Source organism: Aphelocoma coerulescens, chromosome 2, assembly GCF_041296385.1.
Source record: "Aphelocoma coerulescens isolate FSJ_1873_10779 chromosome 2, UR_Acoe_1.0, whole genome shotgun sequence".
In the NCBI taxonomy this organism is placed as follows: Eukaryota; Metazoa; Chordata; class Aves; order Passeriformes; family Corvidae; genus Aphelocoma; species Aphelocoma coerulescens.
In genome coordinates this window covers 9,619,335-9,636,077 of record NC_091015.1, presented here as the reverse complement: position 1 = coordinate 9,636,077, position 16,743 = coordinate 9,619,335, and the positions used below count along the sequence as shown (strand labels likewise).

Below are 16,743 nucleotides of genomic sequence, written 5' to 3'. Positions count from 1 at the left end.
GGGATCAACAGCACGGGAAGATCTGGAAAGCACGAAACGTGACTGCACGGCTGTGGGGGTGATTCAAGGGCACAGGGGCTCAAGTGGTGATCTTGGTCCTGCTGGTAAGGGAGAAGAGACAAGAAAGTGATTGGGAGTAGGCAGGAGGGAGTCATGAACGGGAACTCATGGTTAACCAAGCCAGTAACCCTCTGTGATCAGAAGGCTGGCTTGGTGGATGAGGGAAGAACTATGGATATAGAGTGTCTTGACTTCAGTAAAGCTTTTGACATTGTCTTCTGCCACATCCTCATAGGTAAACTACTGAGTACAGGCTAGATAAATGGACAGTGAGCTTGGTTTATAAGTGGCTAAACCCTTCAGGCTCAGTGAGTTGTGGTCAGCAACATGAAGTTTAGCTGGAGGACAGTCAGTAGTGCTTTACCCAGGAGAAAATACTGGAGCCAGCACAAATTCATGGCTGTCCTGGATGGTGGGACAGAGTGTGCTCTCAGCAAGTTTGCTTACTTAAAACTGGAAGGAGTGCTTGATACACCTGGTAGTTGTACTCCTGTTTAGAGGGACCTTGACAAGCTGGAGAAATGTGCCAGCAGGAATCTCATGGAGTTCAACAAATGGAAATGTGAAGTCTTGTGCCTAGAAAGGAATAACCCTGTCCCCCAGGGCAGGCTGAGGGCTGAATGGCTAGAAAGCAGCTTTGCTGGAAAAGATATGGGCTGTTCAGTTGGACAGAAAGGGGGACAGGAGTCAGAAATGTGCAGTTATGGCAAAGAAGGCCAACAGCATCCTGGGCTGCATTAGGGAGAAGCACCGTCAGCTGGTTGAGAGAGATTTTTCCTTTCGCCACAGCACTGGTGTACTCCCCAGTACAAGAGAGACAGGGACATGCTGGAACAAGTCCAGTGAAGGGCCACAAAAGTAATTAAGGTACTGGGCATCTCTCATGACATCGTGTTCCAGTCCTTTAATCATCTTCATGAAGCCCAGGATAGCCTTAGCCCTGTTTCTGGCAAGGGCATGGAGCTGGCTTGTGTAGATTCTTGCAGTATGTCCCATGATATGTCTTGCCTTTTGTTCTGGAATATCTGGTTATTACATCTTACTTTTTTCATTGAAAGGATAACGATTGTCTTTTTTTCCCTGCGTGTTTGTTGCAGATAGGCTTGCTAATATTGTTCATTTAAATATTTTGCTACAAAAGTATATTAAGCAACAGTGTTCCTTATGTGAGTAAATGCATTATGTGTTATCTTTACTGGAAGTATTTGCAAACGAAATCACTAATTAAGCTATTAATAGATCCTTTGTAAAAAATGTTATATGCTGTTTTTAGAAAAGAAAATGAAGGCAGGGTGATGATTCTTGTCTGTTTGTGAAAATATGCAACATTTGTTCTTGTAGAGATTTGTTGTTTTGTTTTAGCTTTTAGCTGAACCACTACCTTTAGTTTCTTAACTGAGGAATATCAATATCCTTTTCTCTAATCATACAGTTATGCTTAGATTGGGTGAGTTGGATTTGGAAAAGTGGTAACTGGGTGAGTTTGGTTTTGTTTGTTGTTTAAATATTCTGTTAACTTCTGTGAAGTTAATAGAAATCATTCAATGAAGAGAGAACTGGGGGAACTCGGGTCTGTTGGTTTTGCAGTCTAGAATGAGAATATTATAGGATCAAAAAGGATGTTTTGAATTAGTTGTTAGTGCCAGCAATCCTGAAACAGAATAGGTACCTTTATACAGCATAATACTCTGCAAACGTTTTCAGTTAAGTATGTGTGATCTAGCAATTAGTTATCCCTTTTAATTATTTTTGAGTATTTTTCTCACTTTGATATTTAATCCTCTTGATACCTTTCTTCTTTATCAGTGATAGAATGAACTTGTGCCTTGAAAACAGCCTCCTCTTATATTTGCAAGCTGTTACCCCATCTTCTTTCCACCTTCTTAATCCGAATTTTTCATTCTTTCTGTTGGTTATGTCTTCTAGATCTCTTCTTTTCCTGGTCTCACGTGGGATTCTTTGTCATTTTATTATAATTTGCAAATTCATGTTAATGACTGTTCATCGATAACAGGTCTATGGTGACTCTAAAAATACTTCTCCAGAAAATAGGACCACATTTCATTATTCTGTATTGGTTGTATGGAGTAGATCCTGTGTACTTGTGTATATTGTGGGGTGTGTGTATTTATATGCATGGTGGAAGAGTGGATAAGAGAATGGTGAAACTTTTTATAACTTTTAAAAAATGTGTCTAAAAATTCTTAAGAATGGAAGAGGGTTGTTTTGTTTGTTCGTTTAAGAAAATCCTGGAAACTGCTTAATTCTCCACTGATCAGATTTTATAACAGTTGGGTTTATTTCTTCAGTGTTACGAATTCTAAGTTGCTTTTCTTTTTTTTCCTTCCTTTTTTCCCCCCCTCCTTTTTTTCTCTGTAATTCACAGCTTTTGGAAATTAACTGGACTGGACTGACCAATCTTCTGGATGTCCCAGGTCTGAAGTGAGTATACCTAAAGTAGTGTTTGCTATATCTGCACCCCAGTAAAGCCCAGAAAATCCGAAGACCATCAACGGAATCATTTTCAGGTTAGATGACTGAGCAGTTTTCTCTTAAAGTGGAATTATATGAAATTGCTCAATTTGCAGAAGATAGTGATTTCACTACAAGTCAAAGTACGCCAAAAGTATATATAGGAGGTCTTGTGAAAAATACTTTGAAATCTAATTTTTAATATACTTCTTTTAGTGTTCTCAGCCTTTCCAGATTTCCAGAATCTCGTGAATTTCCTATCTGCCAACTCTTAGGACAGCAGAAAGGCACAGAGCCTTCCTTTCATGCCAGTGGGTTCATGACATCTTGGCTCTTGGCCTTGTATGCCAATCCATCTCTGTTTGCTTGTGTAAAGGTAGTTAGAAATACCTTAAGACCATTCAAATTAAATAAAGTTTATAATATCTTCAAGTGCTTACTTTTAAAGCTTTCAGTTTATTATGTGAAGGTCAAATGGAGTAGCAAAAATATTGACTGTATATAGCTATAAAAATGCTTAGCTTATTCAGAGCTTTTCCTAAAACCACAGGATAAAATCCCAGATTAAAAAGCATCAATAGAGGTGCAAATCAAGCTGCTTTGAATCATTGCAATCCTGATAAAGTTAAAGCCATGAATATATTCATAATTACCAGCTTTTAATAGTTACCATGGGGCTTTTTTAATATGGAGACAATGGCAAAGGAGATAGTGGTGGATCTGATACACGCTTGGATTTTGTGACTACTGCTTTTATTAGATCCCATACTCTCAAGAGTTGGCTGACTCCAGAATTAATTTTTTATTGTTTCAAAACAGGAGTTTGAATTTAGGTATTAAATTAATCCCAGAGTAGTCAATTGCACGACTGAAGTGGATTTTGCTTTCCTGAGACACGTGAAGCCATTGAATGCAATCCCAGCTGAACAGTTCGAAATTAGAACTTGCAGTAAGTAGGTTAATGGCTGCAAGAATTGCTCACGTTTCAAGCCTGCTTATGACTGCCTCTGAGGAAAGAGGTTTTCTTGATCAGTGAGAGAAAATGGCTTCCAAAATACAGCTCCTGAGTAATAATTCGCTCTTTTGATATGACTAAATTTACATTTAGTACTTAAGTTTACTAGGCTCCTGAGATTCACATCCTGCTATGTATTTGCCCAATTGCAAACACAAAACCTCAGATGTAAACAAAGTCTTGCTAAATATCTCAAGTTTATGGTTTCCAGAGCAACCATACTTGGCTACACATGCACAAACTGGTGCCATCTAGACGTGGTATAGTTTCTATAGTAACTGTAACTGAGGTGACTCATGCTCTGCCTTGCCAAGAGGTTTCTTTAGTTCTGTATTTGTTTTTCTTACCTGTATAGGTAAGTTGTATATTTTGATATGATGACTTGACATACTGTCGTTATAAAAAATGATGAACAAGAGATTGCTGGCACCACAGGTACCTTTTTAGTCTTATGGCTGTTGGCTGCACACTAAACTGCTTATTTGTACTCTGCAAATGTCTTCTACTAATTGAATTTCTGTGTTAGCTGCTGGATGCTTCGCTGTCAGCTGTTAGCAACTTTCATTGCTCTTCCTATATGACTCCACAATGAGAAGGACATACAAGTAATTCATATTCCATCATTAGTACAGCTTGTGGAGAAGTGGAATTAAAATCTCTGTGTGAGGAGGAGCCAGGCTGTGAGAATACTCAAGTGCTGTCAGGAGGAGATGTAGATGATGATGGGAAGATGTTGGGGTTGCTTGAGATACAGTGAAAACACACTATGCGGTCAGAGATGTGCTGTTTCTGCAGTATGAATAAAGACAGCACAGGAAAAATACACAGCTGATAAAAATTAAGTAGAGTTAAGTAGAGAGCAATACAAAAGAGTGGGCAGCTAACAATTACTTTTCTGCAAGGAAATTGAGCTTTTGAAGATAGTCTAATAAACTATATCTAATAAACTATATGAAACATTGCATACCTCTTTCCTTTTTATGAACTGAAAAAATACTTGTAAAAAGAACTATTGACTAAAGTTTTATGATCTTAGGAATCTGGTTTTTAATGATGCATCAGCATAAGGGTTTATATTGATGCATCTTTCTCTGTTGTTTGGTCAGTGTTTGTCTATGTTTTCCATAGGTCAGACCACTTACTTTAAGTAACAAAAAATGCAAAAGATTGTCTTTTTTGCTTTGTATTCATGAAGAATACTTTGCATCTGAGAGCACCCCAGCTGGACAATACTAGATGAGATTTAAAGAGCTTGAAAGCATCATGTTGTTTTAGAATTCATTTAATTCATTAGTTGGTTACATACAATCTTCAGTGTTCTTTTTCAGCTCCCTATATTTAAAGTTAAGATATCTGCTACCTTCTAGGAGCCCAGTTTCTCTGCGTATAACTTGGTGAAACTTCATTAATGCTGGCTTATTTTTCTCAGGTGTTTTAGTGAAATTCAAGTGTTAATGTTGGGAAAAAATTATGAGAATAAACTCTGGAATCAGAGTTGGGGTTTGGTGCTGGCATACAGGATTGTGAGTCCTTCCAGTGCTTGGGCTGTGTTGTGTTACTGTCTGTTTCTTTCTCTTATTTAAGGGAAGCTCTTATTGCTGTAGTTCTGTTTGAACGTTAGTCAGTCTCTGAACCTTATGCTGGTCTAGAGTAGGTTTATTTATGCCTGTGGCTTATTTCATAAAGTTTATGATCTTAAGGAAATACTAGAGGAGAACACAGCAGCCTTTCTTTCAAGGCAGCTTTGGTACCTTTGCTTTCCTTGCACTGGTCCTTTGCTTTCTGCAGCCTAGGTCAGTTGGTTTTCTCCATTAGTCATCTGTTCTTCATGACTGAGCCTAAAGGCAGAGCTTTCTCTTCTTGCCAAGTAGGGACACTAACAAAAGCAGAAACAAAAAAGTTTACCTGATCTCTATACTAGAGTTTTGTCATTAGACTTGTATTTTGAAAAGTGTAATTGTTGCTTGTGTAGTTACCATCACCTCGGCTTGGGTTTGTTTATTTTTTTCCTTTTAATGTTAAGACTGGTTGAGATGCTTATCTTCAATTTTTTGTCAGCTGTTAAGAAAATCATGAATTCTATTTTCTTGGCTCATTTCAGAGAGTTTAGCATACATAAATTGAAAACTAGGTGTTTGGCAAAATGAAACTTAAAAGTTTGAAAAGCACGGTGTTAAATGATGGCTAAATGAAGCTTCTCTTCAGATAACAGGATTATCTTGCAGTATTTGTCTTAAGAATTACTGAAACTGAATTCCTAGGGTTCACATAGAATAAAAATCTCTGTAAATGTGATTGGATAAGCTCTACATGCAGGGAAGGGGAATGAAGACTCTTTAGGGCAGATGTGAATTATCTCACAGAAGTGGAGAGGAAACTTTTTTCCTCTGAGCAGTATCGTAACATTATCCACTGTTTCTTCTTTCTAACCAGAGGCCTGCACAGACCTGTCCATTGATTTTGATGCAGCCTTGAGCTCCTTCTGTTCCTGTTGTTCTGAGTACCATTAAAAAGTCAGCCATGTTCCATCACGTATTGTAGTTATCTGGGTTTGCAGTGGAAGTGGGCAGCCAAGGGGATGCAGGCTGTACAGGTTGTAAACCTCTGGCATGAAAATCAGTGTGCATTTCTAATGGGCCAGATTGTATTTAATGGGTTCATTCTGTTGCCCATCTCTAGCATAATGGTAATTGCTCATCACAACATTTTCTTTCCAAATGAAACTGTAATATGTATCACATTTCACTGCAGCTTTTGTGTTTTTATATGCTAGCTTCTGAGTTAGAGCTACTCCCAGATTCAGATTCAGTCTTAGAAAAACTTCACAAGGTGAAGCACATACAAGTGCTTCATCCAGCAAATTATTATCTGCATCTTGATTTCACAAAGACTGTAAAAAGGGAATCATGGAGTGTATTTAGGAGGAGAAATCGCAGCTCCACCAGCTTTAGTGAGAATGCACTTCTGCAGTTCAGAGTATTTTTGTAATTACCTCTCTGAACCTTTGGACATACTCCTGAGACCTTCCTGGGTACTTGTGTTCTCCCTTTTACCCGTGTAGGCAATGTGTGTAACCAGTGCTGTTGGTCTGACAATGAACTGATCTGTTGTCAGTTCAGACCTGAGCTGGGTGAACTTGTAGCTTAGGAAATTGTTCTCATTTCTGTGTTTGTGGAGGGGTGTGGGGTTGAGTTTTCTGTGATTCATTGCCAGTGTGGTTGCACTGCCACTCCCTTTTCACTGAACAAAACCTGTTTTGCTTCCCTAGGCTACATTTTACTCAGCCGTGAGCTTGTGTTCTGTGTGTCTGTGGTTTAAATGATGGTCCTCCCAGCTCAAGAGGACAACTGGTTTCATAACAATGCAGGAATGGGTAGCCAAACTTCCAAGGAGAGTTAAATAAATCATTATTGAAATATGACAGTAAATAAACAGTTACCATCTGCTTGGTTGTATGCAATGCAGACAAGAGAACTTACGCAATAGCCTTTTACCCGGGCTGGTTTAAAAGGCGAGGGTGAGGGGGAAATTTGGCTGTGGCAGGGAAATGGGAACTTTAAATTAATCCCTGTGGTTTTTGCTATTCAGTGTCAGCTGCTTCCACCTGGTGGCCGCTTGGGCAAGAATCCTTTATTTTAAGTTTACAAACCAGATGTGTCTTCTACTCCCCCCGAAAGGCAAATATTTTTTCCATTTAGGTTGTTAAGCAGCAAAAGGACTATTTTTTTTTTTTTAAGTAACTGAGGATTCTTTTCTCCAACAGTGGCTTATCAGATACAATAATACTGGATATTATATCCAACTACTTGGTCCTTCCAAATAGAATTACAGTTCCCCTTGTCAGTGAAGTGCAGATTGCTCAGCTGCGGTTTCCTATACCAAAGGTAAGCATGTTTCTGTTAACACTAATAACTGGTCATTTTGTTTTTTCTGTAGTAACTGTTCAAGACAATATGTGTGAATTTCTAAGTAGTACTGCAGTGGTACAAGTTACTATGAATCCAGTCACTGATAATAATTGATTTAATTAATGATTTCTGTGAAGTCAGTATTTCAAAAGAACACCAAGAAAGATGTATTTATTTAGTTATTTATTTATTCTGTTTTGCTGGAATCTTAAACATATTACTTGCTGCAATATAGTTCAACTGTATAGATTAAAAATTAAGTACCATATGTTTTATATTATCATGGAAAATTGCTATTAGTTTGCTTCACTAAAAAGTTGTTGCTATTTTTTGCTACTCTCAGAAACCTGGTATTTCTTGATGTAACTGGCATGTTTCTGATGGTTGATGACAGTTTTTCTTTTTAGGAATCTCTTGAGTGCTAGGTCTGTTGTGTGTGTGGATCATCACTGATATTTTCTGCTTACAGTATGTCCAAAATAAGTTTCATATTAAGGAAATGGCAATGGAAATGATAAAACATCCATTGTGTAAGTTGTGATGACATGGAAGCTTTCAGATTACTACACAAACTCATCTTTTCCTTTTTCAGGGTGTTCTAAGAATACACTTTATTGAAGCTCAGGACCTGGAGGGGAAAGATACTTACTTAAAAGGGATTGTCAAAGGAAAGTCAGATCCTTATGGAATCATCCGTGTGGGCAACCAAATTTTCCAAAGCAAGGTCATCAAAGAAAATCTCAATCCAAAATGGAATGAAGTTTATGAGGTATAAACAATAAAAATACCTTGTATGTTCTGTAAAGAGTTATCTTCTAGAGATTCTTTTGTTAAAGAGGGTATTTTGGGGTTGTCCTCAAGGAGTTTCTTGATGTCTCCCTCTAGAAGCCCAAAGTTCTGTAACAATACAGAAATTCTCCATTGGTTTTATATACTTTTTTTTTTTTGTCTAGACTGAGCATCAGTAATTTTGAAAAAGTAATTTGGTCTCTTAGAGCCAACATTAACAAATTTAATCTGAAAAGCTCTTAAAATTGCTCTACTCATTAAACTGCAATTTTTTAAAGCATTTGCTTACTGATGTATTTTGTTACACAGAGGTACTGCAGGTTATTATGTTACTATGCCATTTAACCAAGCTGGTCAGCTGTACTGACAGTGCCCTCTCACTGAACTTCCAGGCCTTGGTGTATGAACATCCAGGACAGGAGCTAGAGATTGAGCTCTTTGATGAAGATCCAGATAAAGATGACTTCCTGGGAAGGTAAATGTTATGGAGAATATGTTTTTAGGTATTGGAAAGAGACAAAATCTTGTAATTTTTCTTTAATTAGTATTTTTATTTTATTGCAGTTGCTCTGCTATCTAATTGTATTTTTAAATCAATTATCTTGATAGTAATTCCCTAACTACTTCATTTTCGTTATATGAAAATGTGCTTGGGTGTTTATATACACATCTATTATGTTTACATCTTTTATTAAAAAACAAGGTAAGTATTGTGGGTACCCAGAATTGTGCCCCAGCTGCTTTAATGTTTGTAAGCTAGCGCTAAGTCTTAATTCTTTCTTCAGGCAAAGTTAATATAGTTTTATAACTGTTTATCTTCTTCATCTTCATAGCTTCTAAGTGAGTGTCTCAAGTTTGTTTTTCTCTTAAGAGCTGATCTTAACTATTTGATTAAAGAAAAAAAGTTTGCTGTAATGCTTTTGCAAACATGACTCACTCTTTGACTCCATAGGCCAGAGGTGTTTACCCATAAACATTTCAGGGTTTTAGTCAGCTGCTTTCTCCAGTAATTTGTCACCTTTATTTCTTGCAGAGTTTTGGAACCTCCCATTGTTGCTTTCCATTCAGAGTAGAACTCCCTTACCTTTCCAGCTCCTTTTCTCTTAACAGGAGCAACAGTACCTACTTCTCATTAAAATAAAGAAGTAGGTAGTACAAAGGCTTCTTTTTCTTTGCACTTCCCTAATCTTACACTGAAGTGATGGTGGGGGAAGTGACATAATGTGTACGCCAGTACTAATAAAATAAAAAGCCAGACAAATGTTCATGTGCTGGCATGCAGTTGTCTTCTCTGTTAAATTTTTAGCAGATTCATTCCCTGCTACATTTTTAGCTTGTGAGAACTAGAACTCTCCCAGACACTGCCAAGGCATGAATTTGGTCATAGCATATATCCAGGTGCTATTTCCAGTGGGTAGTTTGGATGTGGTCTCTGTTTTGAGAGTTGGGTCACATATATGAGTCATACTGTGCCAGCTGCCCTTGTGGCTACAAAATGGGCTCTAGTGTAGGCTTATTTTCTGTTCTCCTGCACTCATCTTCGTTGTGCCATTTCATTCCCTCCTTCTTCTTTTCTTAGGGGCTAAAATAATAGTATGCTGCTCTCTTGATCTCAGTGGAAGCCTGGATACTCAGAGAGCACAGGGTGGTGTTTAAATTCTGTGCTAGATCTTTTGTTTCTTGGCTAAAATACTACTTCTTTCTCTCCATTTTTCTAGTTTGATGATTGATTTAATTGAAGTTGAAAAGGAGCGTCTCCTAGACGAGGTAAGCAAGTTCAGTAAGTTTTGGTTTACAAAGGCCCATATGTTTTATATGTAGTTGTTCTTGCATTATTTTTTCCTGGGCATAGTTCCTGTATGTGCAAGAATAACCTTAATGCTGTAGAAATAGATTCCCTGATGATCAGTACAGGGGTATAAGGGATATCTGAACCAATTAAATCTGAAAAATAATGACATTCTTTGTCAGTCCTATGCAAATGTAAATGTAAAAAATAGTAACTTATATATTTGGTGAGAGGTTTTTTTGCAAGAGAATAGCTAATTGCTGGGTTTAACTATTATTAGGTGCAGCAGACCAATTTTTGTCCTGTGAGAGAATTTTATAGGAACATTGTGTAGGGTTTGTATTCCCAGAACATCTTTACAGAACTTAAAGAATTTTTATGGTATTTTAAATATGCTTTTATCATATAATGTAGAGGTTTGTCTGGCTGTTTTTGTCATTCTGTGTTATAATATTTTACGTGAAATAGGATATTTTAATGAATCATATCTTTTCAGATTATGTGGGCTTCAGCTCTGAGAGATTCCTAGTAGAGAGTTTCCTAAATGTCCTGAAGAAACAGTTGCAATTATATCTTTGTTTGGTGCCCGATTATTTCACATTACTTTGATTAATTTTCAGTGGTTTACTTTGGATGAAGTGTCCAAAGGAAAGTTGCATTTAAAACTGGAATGGCTCACATTGATGCCAACTGCTGACAATCTAGACAAGGTATTGAAGGAACACATTACTTTCATTCTGATCTTAATTGTTCTGGGGTGATTTTGCTGTGATTTTTTTGTTTATTTGTTAAGTATGTAACCGGTTCTCTAGCTGCTATGAATTTGGAGAAACCTGTAACTTTATTCCAAGCTGTTTGTCTTTAGAAATCTCAAACCAGTCATAAGTGTCAATGGTTTAAATGAGATTTTAAAATGCTTTTGTAGTTCACTTCTTTTCTCTTAATCTTACTGTTTGAGAATATCTGTTAACATTTCCTTAGTCTGGGAGATAAAACTGGATATATTACAATCTGTCCAATCTAAAAAAAAATAGTAGGAAATGGGGTGCAAATTTCCATGCAAATAGTTTTGAAATGTCTGTATGAGTCTTGAAAACTTACTCTTTATGCTTCATGCTGTGAATTTGTGAATGTTTTCTTTCTGGGAGATTTTTTTTTTTCCCCCAGAAATGGGACAGGAAATAATAATACTTGATTTCCAGAAAGGCTTACAGTGTGTTTTTGGTTTAGGTGCTAACAAGCATTAGAGCTGATAAAGACCAAGCTAATGATGGGCTTTCATCTGCATTGCTTATACTGTATTTGGACTCAGCAAGAAATCTGCCTGTAAGTTACATTCTCATGGATACCCTTTTGTCACAGAGGCTCTTGAGTACTCCCAGCATGTCTTGCTTGGTAGTATGACACTGCTTTACTAACACACATTGTGCCATCTTCTCTATAATTTCTCTCCTTTCAAGACGTGTAATGTAAGGTCCACTTTTTTAGTAGCATAGTATTATAGCTATATATTTAATAAAACATTACTCTTTAATCAGTGTGATTTTTCTTTAAAGAATGCTCCTTTCCTGGACTTGAAAGGCTGCATGTTTTTATTACACAATATTTTCCATAAATCGTATGGGATTAGCATGAGGAATTTTAAGGAACTAACTGGGAGAAACCCACTTCCATGAGTTCAGGTAAACTTGCTTGCTTTGGCTTAGGGTATTGCTGGAGATTTGAAGGTACTGAAGTCCTCATCATGGAATGAATCCTTTGCAGTTGATGTCACAGTGCCAGCATACTTGTATGAGATTTCTATCAGATTGCTGTTTGCAGGATGGTTTATTTGCTTGTGGAAAACATAAAAACAAATCATGTTCTCTCACTCTATGGATTTATCTAATGGGACTGTGAAATAACTTGTTTTGGAGTCTATTTCAGGTTAGTGAAGTACTGTTCCGGCTTGAAACTGATAGCAGGAGTAAAGTCAACCCTACCATAAATAGATATATGAAGCTTAACTGAGTTTTGCTGGTTTTCAGCATTTCTGTTAGATGAGAGGTTCTGGAAGTGATGACTAAAATACTTATCAGAGAATACAGTTTTCAAGCTTTGGAATTTTTTGCAAGTATTTTGCAGATTTGTCTGCTGAAATTTAAGTTAAAATGTTGCATCAGAGTGGTAACAAATGAATCCTTAGTAGCCCAAACAATTTACATGACTGACTAGTGATTTCATGTGTGTTCCAGGGTGTAGAGAGCAGAGTTTGGAAGTAGTATTTCTAGGCTATTTTAAAAGCTAAAAAGACTCATTTGGAATAGATCCTCACATTATCTTTTTAACCTCAACATATATTGAGTTCAGGCAAACTCTGTAACTTAGCAGAAAAAAAATAGAATTACTACAGTACAGAGTAAGCAGTAACAGAATAGAAGGGAATTATGGTGTGCTTAGCATCAGTTTCAGAATACTGCAACACACAAAAAGTCTGTCTGCCATCTGTTTTGTGTATTAGATTCAACTGAACCAATTTATGGATCTTCTTGTTCAACTACTGAGTTCTACTGAAACAGTTACAAATTTAATATGTTTGGTAAAATACACTACAGCCTCTTATTTAAAATAAACAGGGTAAAGTTCTCTCGTACACCAGTTCCAATCTTTTCTGTACAACTCTGATTCTCTATATTACATTCTCCAGCAAATACTCTGAGGCTTTGTCATAAATTAAATCTTTTGTTTTAAACAAACATTCTCTAACATTGTCTCCCTCCTTCAAAAAGATTAGGTTGCAAACCTTGAGTTCTACCTATTTTTGCAGACAGTATTTTAATTTCAGTACATTTAATCAGTAGATCTCTAAACTCTAGGGCACAGAAACGGGGAGTTCTTTGCACAAAGCTGACCAGTTAGGAAATTTGGGAGCAGCATCCCAAATTTCCTATTGCTGCATCTGATATTCTGTCTACAGGACAAGAATTGCTTGGGTGGGTTGAGAATGATGGTCATAGTGTGAGACCTGTTTAATCCTCTTACTTTTTCTTCCTCCACCAGCTCAGAGATGCAGTTGCTGCAAATGACTCAGTATTTAACTTCAAGTCATTTTCTTCCCAGTATTGTAAAGAATATAAGAGAAAATAACATGGAACAGTTGAAAATTCCATGTGCAAGTTTACAACAATGAAATAATGTGATACTGCGTTAAATTAAATTTTCCCAATACCAGATACAAAAAGACTTCACAGTTAGGTCAAACAGGGGGAAGTACCATGGGAAGACTTTTTTATGTAGGAGGACTGAAAAGGTTTCTGTACATTCTAGAAAGACAATGTCATGGAGCTTCTACATGAACAGTAGTTAATTGTAGTAAATAGATCTTTTTGAGGCCATAGGGTTCTAATATGAGCAACATTCACAAGACTAAACATGGAATTTGCTGGCTTATCATGTTTTGCTCAAGTTCAGTGGTAGGGGTTGTGTAGAGTGATAGAAAATTAATCTCTTGGATTGCTTGTATTTATGGAGAAGAGAATTCAAAGAGAATGAAGGGTTAAAATTACACTGACCCTCATTAATAGTTTGAAGGTTTTTGTGCACAACTTTAATGTTAGAGTAAAATTTTTTTACATGACTAATTACTTTTTATTGCCTTGAAAATTGCCTTAAGTTAATGCTTATCACTGGTACACTTTAGATCCTGCCTTCAGCCTTGTTTTGAGTCACGGTTTTGAGTTACCCCAACACAGGCCTTTGTTTTTCACAGGTGCATCATAGTTGTGAGTTTCTGGCACACTGGGATGATGTATCTGAAAAAGAAACAGAAATGGTGTAGAAAGCTGGTCTCTAAGCTAGTAAACATTAGTTGGATCTGCCATATAAATCTGAACTACCAAGAGTGAACTTGGAAAGTGGGTTAATATATTTGAATAATTATTAAAAAAAAAAATATTAAAAAAGCATTCCACCTTGCTGTTCTACAGAAAGTAATTTAATGGACGAAAATATTTGTAATGACAAATATTTACTTTTTGTTACCTGCTGTTTTCTCTGGAATCCTTTGACTGTTTTCCTTAACTTTTTTGTGTAGTAAAGCTGCTTATGCATTCATTCTGCCACAATCCCATCACTCTGCTTTCTCCTTCCATTTCCATCTTCCTAAGAGTATCTACGAGGGAAACTTTGGGTGTGGATACTTAAAAGAGAGGAGAGCATCGGGACTAGTCTTTTGTGAAAACACTACCTCACTCTATAGAGCACTATTTGTGAGTTCTCTGGTATTGTTTGTATTGTACCTTTTCTCTGCCAGAGTGTGGATTAGTGCTACTAAAGCCACTCACTCTAGTGGAATGAGAGCATGCAATTTGTTTTCCTGCATGGTTTCAACAAATGTGCTTTGTTTTTGTGCTATTTTTATTGCATTTTAAAGGCTACTTAAATTTCATTGATCAACATATCATTGGGTAAGTAATTAACCTTTCATGATAAAAACCCAAGATAAGTTTGTTGTAAAAGCTCTTAACTTAAATTGCTGATTCATTGAGAAATAAAATTCATACTGTCCTAGCACACTGTGTGCTGGTTAATTGTTGGCTTTTATTGCAAAGAAATTAAAATAATAAATATTGCAACCAACATCCCTGTAGTTTCTTTAAAAGGTGACACACTTAATATTTGTAAGAACTTGCAACCTCTCCACACTGGTTCAAGTTGCTTTAAAAATGGGTGTAGTTCTTTGTGCTTCCCAAACTATAAATTCCCTTGTAAATTCTATTTCACTCCATGATGCTCCTTGTTTTGCAAATTCCCAAGCTCTTTTTCTTTTTTTCAAATTAGTCTGTAGTTGGGAAAATCCAGGCAAGGGTGAACTACCAAGTAATATTATTTGCTTGCATTTAATGTTACAAAATTATTAAAAACTGATGAGCCTCTGAGTATCTTACACTTAAATCTGGAAGTACAACCTTGGTATTTTCAAAAAGACCGATAATCTGTTCAGAATAGGAATCTTTTTGCCAGAGAGAGATGGGTTTGTCTTTGGTGATTGTGCAGATAAATTTGTTACTGGCTGGCTACATCATAATCCTTGATTTTAAAACACCTTTCCAAAGCCCAGCAAAACCCTTTTCTGTGGTTCTTTTTGTTAGTTTCTCTGTAGAGGTTAATTTTAAAGTATCCAAACAGTTATAATCATTCTAAAATCTTGTTAAAAATTAATGAATGAGAAAGGCAATTAATAATCTATAGTTCCATCATCTTGGTGTTAAAACTGTTAAGTAGTTGCTGTTTCTCTTAGTTACACAATTACAGATACAACTTTAAAGTAATTTTTTTTTAAATCAAAATGCAGGATTAAGGGTGTAGCACTGATGTTTTTTGTGGATCTTAGGATCTTTGCATTAGGAGAGGTTGTCTATAGAGAATAGCATTTATTTAGAAATTGGACAAAACTATCCAAATCTCTGAATCAATTTGTGAGTCAGAGTGGAACAGCAACTGTTGTAAGAAAGCCACGTCTGAATTGCCTTCTGCAGCACTGTGAACTGCCTGGGTCTGCAGTTTCCTGGGTGCTGATTTTGCTGCAAGCAAGAGGAGGAGGGTTGTGGCTGGAGTCCAGGAGAGAGGAGAGGTCTGTAGAGTAGCCCAGGGATAATAACAGCTTCAGCAATCCTAGAACTGCTCTTGTTCCCAGGGCATCCTTAAACATGGGCTATTACACAGACATTCACACCTGCAGGCTCAGTCTCTAATATGTTACATGAGTTACTGGGGGAGGGAAGTGTTAAAAAGGGCGCTCACTTCTATGAGGAGAGGAAAATCCTGAGTGCTCCCTGTTCCTTGCTAGATAGTTTATTGACTGCTGCAAATCTAAGTTTGTGACACCAAATTCAGACATGTACCCACCTAAATCTTATTAAGCTGAAGTTAAGGAGTAGGAATAGTGTTAGTTTAATTTCCAAACATAACTCTAGTTTTATGCTAATCAATAGTTCATAACAGTTTTGGTGTCTGTATAATATATAAATTATCCATATTTTTAATGAGCTCTTACAGATGGTGACTGTCTTCTGGTTATCAGGTGAGGATGCACTCATAGATATCCCAAGCAACACTTAGTGAGTCAAAGGAAGTAATGAGTCATACTCCAAAACATATTGAATCAGGAGCTGGCTGAATAACAAACCAGTTTGTTAGTTGTATAATTTATGGGTTTGTTATTAGTATTTACTGCAAATGACACTGGCTGTTAGAGAATTCCACTGTGTCATTATCAGTATATTTCTTGGCTAACCCATCCTCTTTGCCTATAACTGCAGAGACACTCATACCAAGACTACTTTGTCATCCAAAGCAAGACCTTCCCCTTTTAATATGGAATACTTCCTTTCTTCTCTGAGTCTCCTTCCTCCCAGCCTGTCAGCCACCATTCTCGTGGACCTGCAGCTTCTTCCCTTGAAACCTGAAGTCTGGCTTAAACATATTTGCTCCAGCTGATGTCCCTATTGGCCTATCCTTGCTATGATTCCAGAGGAATTGAGATGTGTTCAATATCCAGGACTCTGTGGTTGCCTGCCCTTATGTATGATCACATAGGTTTGGTTTTGACTTTCAAAATTCTTTGAAATAATAATACAGGAGGGAAAAGATATGTATTGAATATGCAGGTACAAATGGGAAGCAAAAAAGTCCAGTAAGTTGAGTGGCCGTTTAAGATTCAAAATTATCTT

The 16,743-nt window shown here is 36.9% G+C and overlaps 1 protein-coding gene across 3 annotated transcripts in view; it reads left to right on the top strand.

The window, feature by feature from the left end:
• ESYT2 (extended synaptotagmin 2) overlaps positions 1 to 16,743 on the top strand; it is an 83,294-nt gene that overhangs the window by 49,569 nt on the left and 16,982 nt on the right. For 2 of the 3 annotated variants that reach the window (XM_069006425.1, XM_069006424.1), the window contains exons 7-13: positions 2,447 to 2,502; positions 7,311 to 7,431; positions 8,048 to 8,224; positions 8,637 to 8,719; positions 9,963 to 10,011; positions 10,654 to 10,743; positions 11,264 to 11,359. In XM_069006425.1, coding sequence (XP_068862526.1) covers positions 2,447 to 2,502; positions 7,311 to 7,431; positions 8,048 to 8,224; positions 8,637 to 8,719; positions 9,963 to 10,011; positions 10,654 to 10,743; positions 11,264 to 11,359 — 672 coding nt within the window. Of the gene's footprint in view, positions 1 to 2,446; positions 2,503 to 7,310; positions 7,432 to 8,047; positions 8,225 to 8,636; positions 8,720 to 9,962; positions 10,012 to 10,653; positions 10,744 to 11,263; positions 11,360 to 14,178; positions 14,281 to 16,743 lie in introns of all 3 variants that reach the window. The other variant, XM_069006423.1, reaches the window with a different exon arrangement.